This window comes from Cebidichthys violaceus, unplaced genomic scaffold (assembly GCF_023349555.1).
Source record: "Cebidichthys violaceus isolate CVI_PGR_0920_01 unplaced genomic scaffold, fCebVio1.0.p SCAF_320, whole genome shotgun sequence".
Classification (NCBI taxonomy): domain Eukaryota; kingdom Metazoa; phylum Chordata; class Actinopteri; order Perciformes; family Stichaeidae; genus Cebidichthys; species Cebidichthys violaceus.
Window position 1 is genome coordinate 17,727 of NW_027176507.1, and position 15,815 is coordinate 33,541.

Sequence of the window (15,815 nt, forward strand, 5' to 3'; positions counted from 1 at the left end):
GGGTCATGATTTCTGGCAAGAAACATTGCTGTCACCTAGTTTTGGATATCTCCAAAACTAAGTAACGCACAACAAAACTGAGCAGCTGTGTGTCAATAAGGTCAAAAAGGTTGAAAGTTTACTGTCAGCGTTTGAGAACATTAAGCAGTTAAATGGATTAGTTTTACAACCGATCTAGAGGTTTGATGACGACAAGCCTTTAGGGGCAAAGGGGGCTATATTTCTGGGGTTGTGGTGTAGCCAAGACTTGCTTTTCAGTGCGCTGCTCGTTGTTTACTCTCCACTTTGAGAGCAGCTTGAGCTGCAAGACTGGGGTTGGAGCTGAGAGACGAGTAGCCAGTTTACAAACAGACTTTAAATCACTGAAAGGCTGAATCATCGTCATCATCAATTACGTCTCTTTTGCTCTCCACTTGGTCTGTTCACCTGCATTAAACCGAAGCCTGTTCGAATGAGATTTGTCAAAACCTTGTCCCCTTTTGACTTGATTATCATTTGACTGGTTCAACAGAAAATGGCGATTGTTGCAGTGGGATGGTAAAGTGGATGGCTGGCTAGTTAGCTCAGTAGCTTGTCGTCCAGAGCGGCGGGCTATTCGGCTCAGTTTCTGTAACCAGTGTAGCATTAAAACATGTTGTGATTAGCAAGCTAGCTAACTAGCCAGCTAGCTAACTAGCCAGCTGTCCACTAGTTAGCCTGATAGCTTGTTGATTCCACCATGCTGTAATGCTACACCGGTTACAGAAAATGTAGCTGTCATAGAAGTTAGCTGGCTACAATTTTAACTTTTAAAGCACGTATGGGTTCGGCCCCAACAGAGGAAATGTTGACCCACTATGAGCAGTTCACAGCCTTAGATCTTCAGGTTTTTAATTAAATTTTTTAAATTTGTTTTTATTGTATCGACTGTCTCACTGAGCTTTCTGTTATTGTAATTATTGCCTTACTTTTGCTGCTTTGTCTGTCAAAGCACTTTGTAAACTCTGTTTTTAAAGGTGCTACATAAATAAATTATTATGGTCGCAATGGCAATGGTACACATAAAAATGGCCGCCGCTCTGATCGTCCGTCTGCGTTGATTTGAAAGGGAATCCAACTCCTAATTTATGATAATGTGTCTGGTTATGTATGGCAAGTCCTTGCTTTAAGTGAATGTAAGTCTGCGGCAGAATGAGTTGCGCTGTTTTCCAGCAGAATACTAACGCGTCTGTCTCGTCTGTTTCCACAGAGCCTCTGCTGGATCTACTCGGGTGCTGACGTTTCACCAGTTTTAAACATGAAGGTTCAAGGAAACCTGGAGTCTTTCACAACACCATAGACTGAACCGCTTGAATCTGATCACAGTGGAGCCGTAAAAAATCAACACCTCTGACATGTTGACATGTGCGATATTCCACGCAGCTCATCGCAACACCCGACTCTGTTTCCCACTTTGAAAGGACTTCAGTTCTTCCCAAGTAAACAGGACTCATTTCTACCAAAACAGCAAATGGAGCCCTGCTGTTGTATCAAGTGTGGAGCCACTCGAAGGCCTCGCTGAGACCCCCAAACGGTCAGGGCTGTCGCGGGTGGATTGATGTTTCTATGTAGCGTGTGTGCGAGTGCAGTGCAGCCTTGGATCCGGCGTGGAACCGCCACAGTCCGCCCGGGCGCCCAGCCTTCGGGCCGGAGACGCTCCAAACGAACAACTACTCTCTGGTGTTGCTGATTCAGCTCAGCCTGCTCTCCTTCGACCTGTTCGTCAACTCCTTCAGCGAGCTGCTGAGGCAGGAACCGGCTGTCCAGCTGGTACTTTTCATGTAAGTTCCTCACTGTTTTCATCAGCCAAACATAATCTCTGGCTCTGGTGGAGGGGGAAGCTAAAAATAGTGGTTTGAGATGCTGGAGTGATTTGAATCGGCGTTCTGTTCCCGTCCCCTTTTCTCTCTGCTGGTCTCACATCCTCCGTCTCTCTTCCTCAACAGAATCCAGGACATTGGCATCCTGTTCAACCTGATCATCATTCTGTTGATGCTGTTTAACACCTACGTGTTCCAGATCGGCCTGGTCGCCATCTTGCTGGAGCGGTTTAGAGCTGCCCTAATGCTCTCTGCCCTCTATTTAACCTCCAGTATCATACTCCACTCCTGGCTTATGGTACGAGCCGCTTGTGCAAACAAATGGGCAGAGATGCATTAAGTTCTAAAAAAAAACACGAAAGTAATATAGAAATGATTGAAGTATTAACGAGGTCAACTCAAAGTTTTGTTGAAGCATATTCATATACGTATGTGGGGCACGGTAGCAAAAAGCAGATAACTGCAGGGCCGAGCCATGTCTGTGAAGAGGATTCTAACATTTTAAGAATGCAGAGCTGAGACATGGAGGCGGAGCCTTTTGTAAAATAGATTCATAAATAAATAGGTACAAATGCTGCTCACTGAAAGAGCGGGCAAGTGGGGTATTTTGGTAAAGTAGGCAGTGTTGTGTGTGTGTGTGTGTGTGTGTGTGTGTGTGTGTGTGTGTGTGTGTGTGTGTGTGTGTGTTCCATAACAATCCACACTGATGAGTCGTACGGCGGAGTGATTTACTGCATCTAAAGGTTTAAGAGTGGAACTGACCTTCCATAAATAACAATAATAATAATAATAATAATAATAATAATAATAATAAGAGGAAAACAGGTATTCTCTCATTAATAATGGAAAGCAAGATTAAATTCTAAAAAGAAAGCCAGACTTCAATCTCAAAAAAGGATGTTGTACAACATCCGGTCGCATTTTACAGTCTGCAAGCCAGCATGCCTCTCTGGCTGTTCTGACCCACAATGCTCTGTGAGTATAAATGAGCAACAGGGTCAAAGTTTAAGTTTAAGTACTATATGTACTTTGTAAAGGCAGCTGCAGTATGTACTAGAAGTCAAAATCAACAGTTTTCAGATTTTGCAGCTTCAAAATAAAAGCTTTTAAATTGCAAAAGAATCTCAATGAAATGAAATGTGTTTATCACCAAAATTAGGCGGAGCTTTGTTGGTGGCTATTCTTTAACAAAGCAAGTCTACTAATGCAGAAGGGAGGAAGAGTAAGCAGACAAAGTAACAGGGGACTGATATGGATTTCATATAGTGATAAACAAAGTAACATTCATGAGGGCTTTGAGGGGGCAAAATCCTAAACTTTTCATGAAATTCTAAAAAAAATGTGCACACAGTGAAACGTTTGATTTACCATTTCTGGCTATGGGAGAACAATCAGTTGAATATGAGTGAATTTGTAGTCTTTTGCCTCCATTTTAAAACTCTTTTTCATGGAAAGATGCAACGTCAAAATGACCGTCAATGTTTTCTGTACAATCTTTCCAGAATCTACGTTGGCTGAATACCAACAGATTCATTTGGACAGACAGCCTTCAGGTGCTGTTTGTGTTCCAAAGAGTCGGTAAGAGGAACATGTAATGCTTCATCTTGAATTTATGTTATGTGTCTACTGCTGTCGATGTTTAAGGATGTCTTTTTTCAGAACAAAGAGGGTCATCACCGCATATATTCTGAAACGAAACGAGAGAACTAGTGATGTCAATTATCTCCAATGTTTTAGATTTCGCACATGCTCAGTTTACAGGAGTTAGTTGTCTTTATTAGTGAGAGATGACTTATCAAAGGGCGGCAGAGCGTTTGTGTTTTCAAGTGACAGACAGCTTAGAGCGAGCCTCTCCTCTCTCCTATACCACATCGCCACGCAGGGTGTGATTTTCATACACGTATAAGCTCATGAGTGGATAACGGGATTTATTGTCGAGCTGTTGTTCTTCTCTGATCCCGCATTAAGTTCGAGAACGGACTGTAGGCATGTTTCCGTTTGTCTCTCTGCGTCGTCTGCCGTACTTAAGAGCCACCCAGACGGTCACTCGGTGATTCACTGCGTTGCGTCGCAAAACCTCTTTCATTGTGAACCTCCCTGAAGACGCAGCGTTAAAACTCCGCTGTAGTTGTAAACGCTGGAGGGGATTTCCTGATTTCTCTCGTCTTTGTACGATTCACATACTGTCTCTCAAGTGACCTCAATCCTTGTCCAAACAGGAGCCACTCTCTTGGAAATGGCTGATTAATTACGCAAACTAATATATCCATGAGTCAAGTTTCTGCATTTTATTATTCTGTTTAATGGATGTTGATTTCAGACAGTAACTGAAGGGCTCATAGTTTGCAGAAATAGAAGCAATGCGTGATTAATTCTTCTTTTCCCCAACTGAACAACTAAATTGGAATTATCAAGAGAATCAAGCGAAGTGATACGCTTCAGTTGTCTTCGCGTTAGCTGTGCTGCCGACTGCGTACCGAAAGCACCGTCCTCCATTTGAAAATGTACTCTTGAGAGCAGATACGTCAGCACTAGCATCACTCAGAGGCACCTTGGAACGGACTGACAGGGTAGAAACAAGAGTATTTCTGTGTTCTTTTGTGTGATAATACCTTTCTGTCCACAGCCTCCGTGTTGTACTACTACTTGTACAAGAGGACGTCAGAGTACCTGGGTGACCCTCGCCTCTATGAGGACTCGCCGTGGATGCGGGAACTGTTCGCTCGGGTCAGACAGTGACCTCGCTGCAGAAATAAGGTCCCGTGTGGAGAGACAAAGGTGGGACGATGAAGTGTACTGGGGAAAAGATGGCCGCTTCAATACGGTGTATTCAAAATGTGTTTGAAGTGGTAATAACCAATGAGCATTTTGGGAACACACATTTGAAAAAAAATGAATACGATGAGGCTTAAAATGCATTTAATGTAAGGCATGCATTATGAATAGATTTGAAAACCAGAAACATATTCCACACAACATGCAGGAAGGATTGTGCCAAAATCTGCTGAGACGTTTTAGAACAACACGGTCTCATCGGGTAGAAACGACATGGAAAGAGAAACAATTTAAAATATTCTGCGATAGCTGTCACCACATGCCGTTTGTTTTTTTTTCTCTTCTTTTGTTAATGCTGTATATTTTTTGTTTTATACACATTCGAGACTATTTGTGTTGCTTTGAGTTTGTTTGTAATGTGGATATTGAACAGAGTTTTGACGGTTGCTGACCTTTGCGTTTCATTTCAGTGTTAAATGCTTTAAAAGTACAATAAACATGTCTTCTGAAAGGCGTTGTGTCTTTGTGTGATAATGACCTTCACGAGGTCGTTTCTAAGCAGGACGCCAGCGGAGTGACGAGGAGCTGATCCTTCAGCTCAGCGAACTCTTTGAGGAGTGACTCCTTCTGCAGGTTGAACTGCACGAAAGGAGGAAAAGGTTTCCATGAGATGTCACGTGAGATTTATCAGCATCATCGGCAATTAACAACATCTTCAGAGACTGATCCCAGCTCCACTTCAAAACAAAACGGATAAAAACAGCGGACGAACTCACCCTTGTTGCATATTTGCGGAACTGCTCGGCTTCCTCTCGTCTGCCCGACTGAAAACAAAAAAGGGTTCATCGCGCGGTTAGTTCAGGTTCCTGTGACCTGCCTGGGAAAATCCAGTTGCAGACAGAGAAATAGTGACTCCGCGTTGAACTGTGTCCCAATTCAGAGGCTGCATTCCTGGAGGGACGGAGGTCACAAAGGTGCGCCTCCGCCATTTTGGACTCTACTGCATCTACTGCAAGTCGAGGGATGCCAATAATAAAACGTCCGCTTCCTCTATTCTCTATTCTCTCTATTCTATTGTCATATATTTAATGCCTCTACCAAAAATGGATGTATTATAAGGTAATAAAAGCGATGAATTATAGCCAATATAAACATTACTACAGAAGCACACAGCTAGTGTTTGGGATTCTTGTAGCGTCGGCCCATTGTGTCGCTCTCCGTCTCGAAAAACGCAGACTTGAAGGGAGGCTGAGCTTGAATTGGGACACGGCTAGTGTGTGTGTGTGTGTGTGTGTGTGTGTGTTGTTTTTCAGGTCATCACTCACCCTGAGGCAGATCAGAGACAGGTAGGCCCACACCTCTGCGTTCTGGCTGTTCAGGCGGTTGGCCTCAGTCAAAGCCTCCTCGGCGACACACAGCTCCTCCAGCTGCACACAAAACACAAGCGGGGCTCACCTCCACCCAGAGTGAAAGAAAAGCAGCTCCACGGCTGCAGGCCGAGCTGCACGGTACGCTCGGGGTGTAACCTGAGCTTCGGTTCACAGCAGAATGAGGACAGTTACTTGAAACCTGACAATGCCACCGCGAGGATTTAACCCGTTAAACAGCGAGACGCCACAAGACGCAGCGCTTTGAAGAAGTCCTTTCAAAACCACAATTCAATTGCGTCTGAACATGCGGAGGTGGGGATTTTTACTCGGTAGCAGGCGGTGCCCAGGCCCAGCCAGGTCAGGCAGGAGGCGGACTCCTCACAAGCCCGCAGGTAGACACCTTTGGCTCGCTCAAACTGAAAGACACCAACAAAAACACAAAGAGAAGAGTTCATACAAGATGTTTTGCAGTGACATGCAAGAACTTAAATGTCTGTGACTTCTGCCCTATGACACACCCACATGGTTGTCCAGGGAAACATATTGTTCCTGACCTTTGTGGCCAGTTTTTTTTTGCTATTCTGGAAAACCTTTACTACGACTAGAATGCTTGGTAAGAGTACTTCAGAGTCAGATTCGTCAGAGACAGAAGACACGAGTGAACTCGTCCCGATGTCTGACCTTCTCCTGCTGGAGGTAGACGGATCCCAGGCGGAGGAGGACCAGGTGAGGGTCCGACGGCGGCCGCGGGAAGCTCAGGCTGCGCTCGTAGCTCTCCGTCGCGTCGGTGAACGCCCCCCGCAGGAAGTGGGCGTGGCCGCTCAGCGCCCACGCGTCTCCGCGAGACGGCGCGTCCTCGAGGCTGGCGGCGGCACCGCGGTAGTCCGCTCTGAGCAGCTGCAGCTGGGCCAGCAGGAGAAGGTAGGAGACGCCGGGACCGCCGTCTGACAGCAGCTCCAGGGACAGAGCTCGCTCCGCCATCTGACCGCAGGGAGACAGTGACTGCTGATCACTGTTTGCAACCACAACATGGACGTCTAGTTGTTTCATTGTTAGGGATCGGACTTTTTCAGTCCCGATATCGAGTACCGATCGGATCCCGGTGTTGAATTAATAAGCTGTAGTCCTGACTGTGTGGAAGAGACTTCACTTAAACATCCCTGACTTTGTAAAACAACAAATATACACATGAATAAAAATGTATTGAAGTTGTTATTTATGATTAAAATAATAAATCGTACACCAGCAACTTAAAACTAAAATTTACAGGAATCACAATTTGCCATTCCAATATAAATGAAATATAAATGCCACAAACCACCAGCCACTGTGTGTGTGTGTGTGTGTGTGTGTGAGTGTGTGTGTGTGTGTGTGTGTGTGTGTGTGTGTGTGTTTTACCTGCAGAGCACAGTTCTGCAGCAGGAACCGAACGGTCTCTGTGTAAATGGTGGAGGAGAGTTTAGCCGGAGCTGATCTGGAGCCGACACTCTGTACCGAAGAGTCTCTCTGCACCTTTGAGTCCTGGTTCTGGTCCAGGTCCTGGTCCTGGTCCAGGTCTCCGCGCTTTGGGTCTGAGAGGAAACGACGGTAACATCGTCAGACAGAAGAGATTCTTTTTTCGGTGGTTCTTACCAACAGACTGCATCTAAACGGTGTATGAATTAGCTTGAGCTTCTCAATGCTTGTGACACCCTTCTATAAATCATTCTTTATCTGTTTTTTTTAGGCTTTTAATCCCGCTGCAGCTCACCTTTCTTATCGGTGGGAGGCTGACACGCAGCCGTGTCCATCTCCTCATCCTCTCGCCGCTCTGTCTCCTCCTCCCCCTCGTCTTTCTCCTCCTCCCCCTCGTCTTTCTCCCCGTCCGCCGTCTCCTCCTCCTCCCTCTTCTGTGCTTTGTTTGCCCTCAGCTGCCGTCTGGCCTCCAGAAAAGCCCTCTCGGCCAGGATGGAGTCGCTCTGCATCTCATGGAGCAAACCTGGACAGCAGAAACCAGACACCTGAAATGAGACTGAGCGATTCCCAGCATGCATCTGTCTTAACCGCTCACAGTCGTTTCGGGTCAGAGATTGTGGCTGAAAATGAACGGTTTTTTTTCAACCAAAGTTGGACTACGTCTCACCCAGCAGCGTCCAGGCCACCACGCTGGGCGGGTCGATGCTGGCGGCCCTCTCCAGGAAGGCCCGGGCCTCCTGGTGACGCTCAAACATCGCCGCCAAGACGCCGCACATCATCAGGCTGGAGAAACAAGAGAACACAGACACAATGCTCTCCACTTCCCACTTCTTAACCATTAACGATGCTGCTGTGTGATATATATATATATATATATATATATATTAATGTTTTCAGTGTAACTGGAGCATTTCTAACCTGGGCCGGTGTGCCTGCTGGACGGACACGGCGTCATGGAAACACTCTTTGGCCTTCATGTGGTCTCCGGTCTGCATGTAAAAGCTTCCCCACTCAAACTTGTGGGCGGGCTCATTCGGGTGCCTCACCACCAACTGCAGGAAAAACAAAAAAACTCAAATTCAGTGGCAGCTTTAGCTATTTTACCAGCCATGCTCTTATCTCGCCATTGTCTGCGTGGAGATTATCATCAATCACTGCACATGATTTAGGACGAGCAACAAATGTGTGGACATCTAATTCGTTTCGAGGCCTGAAAGGAGCGGACGAATAGACATCTGTGAAGTTCTTCAGCAAGTTCTTTTCCTCATTTGCTTATGGGTGAGGAGCAGAAGGATGAGGAGAGGATGAGAATGTTGTCTTTTGCTGCGGTTGTACCTCCTGGTGGTACTGAACAGCCTGCTGATAATCCCCAGTAAGCTGAGCCTCTCTGGCGAAATGTCTGAGCTGAGAAGAACTCAGCTGGATCTCATCCGGGGAGTCGTCATCGACGACGTCGTCTGAATGAATCTGGTGAGGAGAGGATAAGAATTAACGTAAATATATATATATATATATACATACACTTTATGTGTGTGTGTGTGTGTGTGTGTGTGTGTGTGCGTGTGTGTGTGTGTTACCTTGTTGAGAACTACGTGCATCTCGTCCACCAGGTAGACGTAGAGCTGACTGACAAAACGTTTTAGTTCCTGAGGGTCAGTGAATGACTCAGTCCGCTGCATCTTGTCGCGTACGATCCTCACAACTGCATGCTACACACACACACACACACACACACACACACACCTGATACAGATCCACTCGGGCTTTCTGTGACTTGTATCCATCCACCTAAGAACGTACGTTCTGACCTTCATCTGTTCCATGAAGGCGAGATATCTCCCAGAGTTGTTGAGCGCTCCCATCATCTGAACATACATTTGCTCCCGGCTGCAGTTTTCCGGCGGCTCGCGTCCGGCTCCGAACAGTTCCCTGTACTGGTCCGAAACACTGGCCACCACGGTGCCCACCTGTCTGTGGAAGTCCAGCACTGCCTGCAAGAGGAAAAAAATCGCACCGGTGGAGGGAATTCAGCAAAGAAGCGAACTCTCCACCGGTGTGTGGTTCATTTTGTGTGTGTGTGTGTGTGTGTGTGTGTGTGTGTGTGTGTTTAACTGTGTTTTACTCTTTCTGCTCTGCCGGGACCCGCTGGAAGTGGAGGTCTGGGTGGGATCAACGCCTTCACCCTGCAGGAAACAGAGACGCATCTCAGCACCAAATGAAACCAGAGCGGAGTGCATAGAAACGGCCCCTTAAAACGAGTACAGGTGGTTCTACCACGACGGAGTAACCAACAGAACCGGGTCAAACTCAGTGACCCCGGGACACTTTGAGGACTTAGTGAACACATCACCTTCTGGACAGTTCCTCTGGAGATGTCTTGGGAACCAGCGGCTTCTCCAAGGCCATCTCGATGATAATATAAGTTCTGGCCTCCCCATACATCTGCAATAAACAGGAATAAGGTGTTGATATGCTATGATCTGTATTGGGCTGTGACTACAACCACAGTGTCCGGTAAACGATGGCGTCATACTGAAACAGAGCTGTGTTGTGACTTACGTTTCCCTTCATGTTGACGTGCGGCTCACTTTCGCCGTCTGCTAGAGTCATCCTGCTCTGACTAGAAGGTTGCTGCCATAATGGAAACGGGTCACATTAAATTACATTTAAAGGCGCTCTATATACGATGTTCAGCGCTAATGTGGCAGCAAACAGCTATCGTCTCTGTAAAGATGCAGTGGAGTCACTCTCCCTCTGTGCGTGTTGTTAAGCAGAGCTCCTGAAAATCCTCTCAACTACAAGTCCATGGGTAGAATTCGGACCTTTTTGGCCGGCTCCTTCGATCTCCTTTCATCCGACTTCTTCCCCGCCTTCGCCTTGTAAGAGCCTGCCGCTGAGCCGGCGCGACCTTTGACCTCGTCGGCCGCAGCCTTGGCCTGCTCCTTTAACACGCTGACACTCCGGTTGGTCTTTAAGTAGAAGATCGAAGAGAGTTAAGAAGGACAACAAAACGTATTTCTAGAAAGCGTTCCTCTCAAAAGAAAAAAAGCAGATGGAATTCCAGTCATTATGCGACGCTCGATCCAGCAAAACAGACCCCCCCCCCCCCCCCCCCCCCCCCTCGATCAACAGCTATGAATAAATGAACAACAATCTGAAGCTAAGGAGTTGTGTAACGTTGTGTGTTTGGTTCACCTTTTTCAGCAACTCAGCCTCGGAGAAGGGCTGAATGCTGTACGCTCCTCGGATGCGGCGGACTCCGGGATACAGCAGCCGCCCCACGTCCACAAACGCCACGCCGTGGAAGGGGATCTCCGGGTTCCCCTCATCTAGCTACACACACACACACACACACACACACACACACACACACACACGCACACACACACGCACACACACGTGTCACTAGATGAACTTGTTGAGCGTTCACAAAATGTTTCTCATTAGCTTCGGCTAACCTTTTTTTTTGTGCTATTTTGCCTGAAACGAATATGAAGGTTATCCCACACATTTCTTATATTTGGTTGAGGCTAGAGAGCTAACACTGCAGGGGGACATATAGTACAGAGAGAGAGAGAGAGAGGGACCAATTCTGAGACCATCTTTAGATAACAAAGCTGTCTCACCATCTTGGTTGCCTTTGTCGACCTCATTATCTCCACCGGCCACAGTCTGCTCTCAGTGATCTTCTGCTGCAGCCTGAACATTGAAGCACATGTTTGCAAATGTTTTTTTTGTCTGTATCTGTATTTCTCATTCCGTTACTTCAAGATCAGGTGAATTCTGTGACTTCCTTGTTTCATTCCCAATGAATGGGGGGGACCAAGTTTTGCAGCACACTCTGCTAGGCTCCTTGAATTTGATTATTTTGAAGAAAGCCCGGACATAGCCCCAAAAAAAAGCTGATGATTGACTTTCCCTTTCTAGAATAATCTCTTAAAAGTCATGACCAACAGGTATGATGGTGAGACAGCAGGAGTGTGTTGTGTGTGTGTGTGTGTGTGTGTGTGTGTGTGTGAGTAGCAGACCTGGTGGTTCCTCCAGCATCCAGGAAGCAGCGCATCTCAGTGTCCCAGCTCACCCTGCTCTTCATGGTCTCCGCCTCTTTGCGAAACTCCCGGTCCTGTAGGAACATTTTCGACGTCTGCAAAATTCTGCACCTCTTACGTGTCTGTGTGTGTGTGTGTGTGTGTGTGTGTGTGTGTGTGTGTGTGTCCAATCAGTCTTGATGGGCGAATGTGGCCGACTGAAGCAATTAACTCCTCGCCGCATTCTACGCCGACCGAGAAAGACGGGTTTGATTTTAGTCTAAGTTCAGCTGTGGGGGGGGTTTCGTGTGAGTCGGGACCAACAGAAGTCTCCCGTTGGACTGAAGCGTGCAATGCATCCTGGGACATGTAGGTTACCTCTGAGCCAGTCAGCTCGCCGTCCTCCTGCTCCACGGGCTCTTCCTGGAGGAAGGCAGCGGGCAGGAAGAGGTTCCCCGGGACCAGCAGGTCCTGATGGGGCCTCTTCCTCTGTCGGCCATTTTGCTCCCTCTGCCCGCCCGCCTTCAGCCTCCCCTCACAGAACAACAGCACCTGGTCAGTCTGGGAGTCGGAGGAATCGAACAGCCACAGTGTTTTTGTGTTTGTTGGATGTCTTTAAAACGGTACAAACTAAACATTACACTCACCTGTGCGGTAAGCGGGACTTCCAGGGCAGCGGCGTATTTGCAGGGAGTGGAGGCGGGGCCGGGCTGCATCGTCCACGACTCGGGGACGGAGAACGCCGTCTCCGCTGTGACCGTCAGCAGGCTGGAGGCCGACAGTTCGGCCTCGGACAGCACCGGATTCGACACGCTGACACGGACGTCCAGGGTGGACCGCTGGGGGGTCAGAACCTGAGGCAGGACAACATTCAGCCCTTTGGACTTCTGTGGCCTAACAAACAGGCTCTAGTCTGAGCGCAGTGAATCACAGAGTGGTGAATCACCAGAGACGTTTAAGAATGAGCGTGACGAGTTTGAATAAATAAAAGTCTTAAAAAAGAGATTTGTTTCCAAAGTGGCCTCTTTGTTCCATTTCCTGGTCCACAAGAAATTGAGCCTGAAATGTGTTGATTCACAATGATTCTCGTCTTTCTTTGAACTATGTCCAGATGTCCATGTGGATCCCTACACTGCAGCCCGCTGTGAGCAGGTGTGACTAGAGAGGAACGCCACGAGACCTTCTCCACACGACAGTAACAGGTGTTGTAGGTTTGATACCCCCCCCCCCCCCCCAAACCTTAACTGTACTGGTGAGTTGATGGGATTACCTTCCTTGTCCACTTTGAAAGGACTTGGTTGGCCAACTGCTTGGTTCTGGCTCTAACTGCTGTCTCCACATTGGAGCTGCTCTGTGACTGCAGAACATTCACTGATTGAAGACATCTGTGGAGGAACAACTTCCACCTGTTTCACATCCGATCCCCCGGCTCTCTGGGTGACCCCGTGGTGATGAGGGTGTAATCTCTAATCTCGTGGATTGTAAATAGGACGTTTTCTACTCCAGCGTCTCACTCTAAACAAAATGCTGCACAGCCTTTGATTAAAGCACTTTTCACCGCTCACATAGCAAAACAAAAAAATGTTTCAAATTGGGGCAATGTCTGGCAGTTTCATTGCAGGAATGGCCGGGATCAACGGCAGATGTTAAGGGACCTACAGCTGCTGGGCCCCTATTGTGGTAAGTCCATTAAAACCATTTTATTAAGTATTAATAATTCATACGGACCGTATGAGCATCTGGCTCCTCCTACATGACAAGGCCAGTGTCTTCCTCACTTGACACTGTACTGGTATTGTGCTCAGTGGTTCAACTTCCTTTATGAATGGGGCGTTCGGGGCCAGTTGTCCTCTGCGTCTGGTTGGGTTAATCCAGCTTTGATCGCAAGTATTGTTAAAATGACTCGCAGCCAAAGATACATAACTCAGATAAAGTACATCAAATTCATAGGTAGAACTAATCTAAATTCAGAACAGGTAACGAAAATGAATTTGACAACAGGTATCGATTTTTACTTTGTGAGCAAGAAGTATGAAAGCACGTCTCCTGAGCGAGTAATAAATCACACGCAGTGATCTTTTTGTCAACACACAGATGGAAATGTGAAGAAACACGCTTGTGCGTTGCTTTCTCCCGTCGACTGCAAACACACAAAGGGGTCGTGACCCTTCCTCTTGTCTGAAGAGTAGCCGTGACACCGGCCTTAATAACAAGTGAGGGGGGGGGGGATTGTTGTCATTAACCACACCGACCTTGCAGAAGGAGTCCAGGGAGGACTCTGCGGCGGAGGGCCCTGGATTCAGCGGGACTGTGGACGAGAAGCTGCACCGACCTGAAGACGGGGGAACAGAACATCTGTCTGACCTCCACGTAAAAAAAAAAGAAACGGAACGTCTAGAAGGGAGACGCACGGGGGGGGGGGGGGGTTCAGCTTGTACCTCGCAGCAGCGGCAGCAGGTCGACCACAGCTTGGCCCAGCATCGCTGTCTTCGCCTCGACTCTCTTCTCCTCGGGCAGGAACTCCATCACCGTCACTGACCACAACAACACCGACGTTCATCAAACAGAGCTGGGAAAACTGAGGGGCTGTCAATGCAGGATATCTGATCAGGGGGAGGGGGAAATTGACAAACCTACTAATTATGCCTCTGACAGGGATGTTTTTTAATGTCTAACAATGCAGCATAATATTGTCCATGTTTCTACAGTTATCCCTCATTTTATTTTGCTTTGTGTGTTGAATTTGTCTTGTTAGTACTTGACAATCCAGTATAAGAGTCTCCTGAGTGTTTCTGCGCGCTTTGTAAAGGGTCAATTAAGCATAACTTTGTAAATGTAATCTTAACATTCTGTTTTTAGGTTGACTTTTGGACAACATTCGCAGCTTACGTATGATGGGTTTACGGGCCATGTCACTGAGGGCCTGGGCGGTGCCGGGGCAGTGGAAGCTGCAGGTGAAGTCGTAGTCAACGCGCTGCTCCGCCGGGTCCTCCTGCTTCTTATCCGACTCTCCCAGCACCTGTTCATCCGCTTCAACCCGCACACAGCTCTGGAGGCCGCCCGCCTTGCTGCCTTGCTGAAAAGAGAGGAAACAAGAATGATGTAAAGTCCTGACCCGATGCTTGTCTTCAACTACACGTTTACAACCTTTTACCAGGTTATTTCCACGGACGACGGTTATGTTGATAGTTGTATAGTTTGTTTCTGCAGGGTTCCCAGCGGCCTCCATTGTGTTTAACGTCGGACTAAACGGTAGAACTCGTGTTAAAGTTAGCGAGCCACCGGTTTGAGGCTCGGTTGCATCCTCGTTTTCGGCGATACAGAGTCCCGTTTCCATGACCACATGGTGGTGCGTTCAGGTAGAATCTGATATTTCCCAACGTCGGACTGACAGAACAGCAATAACTGACCACCACAAAAAACAACAACAACAACAACAAATGTTAATGTTAATGTTGCATTGCCATTGCGTGGTCTTACTGCAGCGACCATTTAAGTTTCTGTTTGTCAAGAACAATTAGGCATTTTATTATTATTTTCTTTTCACTATAGTGGTAGAACATTGCTGTCATTGTCTCTTATTATGTTGGATCAAGGTAAGAAATAATAGAGTCTGTCCTGCTGCTTTCACTCTTTATTCACTTCATGCACAGCAGTATTTCATGAAAAATGTGTCTATTGTAACTCTGTAATAGTGCTAAAGGGGCAGCAGGGGTCACTGCTCTCAAGGCAAACTTTGCTGGTGGTGGTGCAACAGCTCATAGTGGGAGAAAAAAAAAAGAAGAAATGTAATATTGTGTGTGATCCTCGAGCCATTAAAGGCCCTGCATGGCGACCTATTTTTCTCAGTCAGCTTCGTAATATGAGTGATGTGTCCTCTGCAAGCCAGAGCGTATTTAGATATTTCTAATGAGATTTGTGTGTGAGCTCTTCTCAGTGGTGTGCAGTTGCTCGGTAGGAAATATTGTAACGTCATGTAGTTTTGAGCAACTTGAATAAAAAGGAAACAACTTCAGCACACTATCGCACATATAACTGATTCATTAATTTCATTGAAGCCTTCAATACCTTCAGGTAATGAACATCTCTATTCACCACCCTGGTGACCAGAAAGTCCTTTATTCGTGTTAGTGTTAGGGGGCTAGGACTGTCTGATCTTCTTCCATTATTTTAGTTTTTTTTAGTCATCTGAACCGGAACTCTTGTAATCTGTGATTTACCTGCAACATAGACAATTTCCTGTAACCTCCTCTTTGCTGATCGGAACTGTTTTTGTTTGTTTGTTTGTGTTCTTATTTGTTTGTTTTATTATTTTTTTTCTTGCGGAAAATAAGGAAATTCAATTAATG

The 15,815-nt window shown here is 46.9% G+C and overlaps 2 protein-coding genes across 3 annotated transcripts; one reads left to right on the forward strand and one right to left on the reverse strand.

The window, feature by feature from the left end:
- Positions 1-1,714: 1,714 nt before the first annotated feature.
- LOC137883458 (transmembrane protein 138-like) lies at positions 1,715-5,095 on the forward strand. The gene is made up of 4 exons (XM_068724949.1): positions 1,715-1,799; positions 1,965-2,136; positions 3,341-3,416; positions 4,465-5,095. The coding sequence occupies exons 2-4, from the start codon at positions 2,011-2,013 to the stop codon at positions 4,575-4,577; spliced, it is 315 nt and encodes a 104-aa protein (XP_068581050.1). The 5' UTR covers positions 1,715-1,799; positions 1,965-2,010; the 3' UTR covers positions 4,578-5,095.
- cfap70 (cilia and flagella associated protein 70) lies at positions 5,087-14,768 on the reverse strand. Of its 2 annotated transcripts, XM_068724948.1 has the most exons (25): positions 14,621-14,768; positions 14,356-14,542; positions 13,905-14,000; positions 13,719-13,798; positions 12,114-12,320; positions 11,845-12,027; positions 11,467-11,561; positions 11,065-11,137; positions 10,634-10,771; positions 10,261-10,407; positions 9,998-10,069; positions 9,789-9,880; positions 9,561-9,621; positions 9,247-9,429; positions 9,016-9,147; positions 8,774-8,905; positions 8,357-8,490; positions 8,106-8,221; positions 7,734-7,961; positions 7,382-7,554; positions 6,665-6,964; positions 6,310-6,399; positions 5,939-6,040; positions 5,390-5,437; positions 5,087-5,252 (listed from the first exon to the last, which is right to left on the reverse strand). In XM_068724948.1, the coding sequence occupies exons 1-25, from the start codon at positions 14,693-14,695 to the stop codon at positions 5,154-5,156; spliced, it is 3,243 nt and encodes a 1,080-aa protein (XP_068581049.1). In that variant the 5' UTR covers positions 14,696-14,768; the 3' UTR covers positions 5,087-5,153. The 2 variants fall into 2 exon arrangements, with proteins under 2 accessions (XP_068581049.1, XP_068581048.1); XM_068724947.1 differs by having other exon boundaries at positions 14,356-14,768.
- Between the last annotated feature and the right edge of the window lie 1,047 nt (positions 14,769-15,815).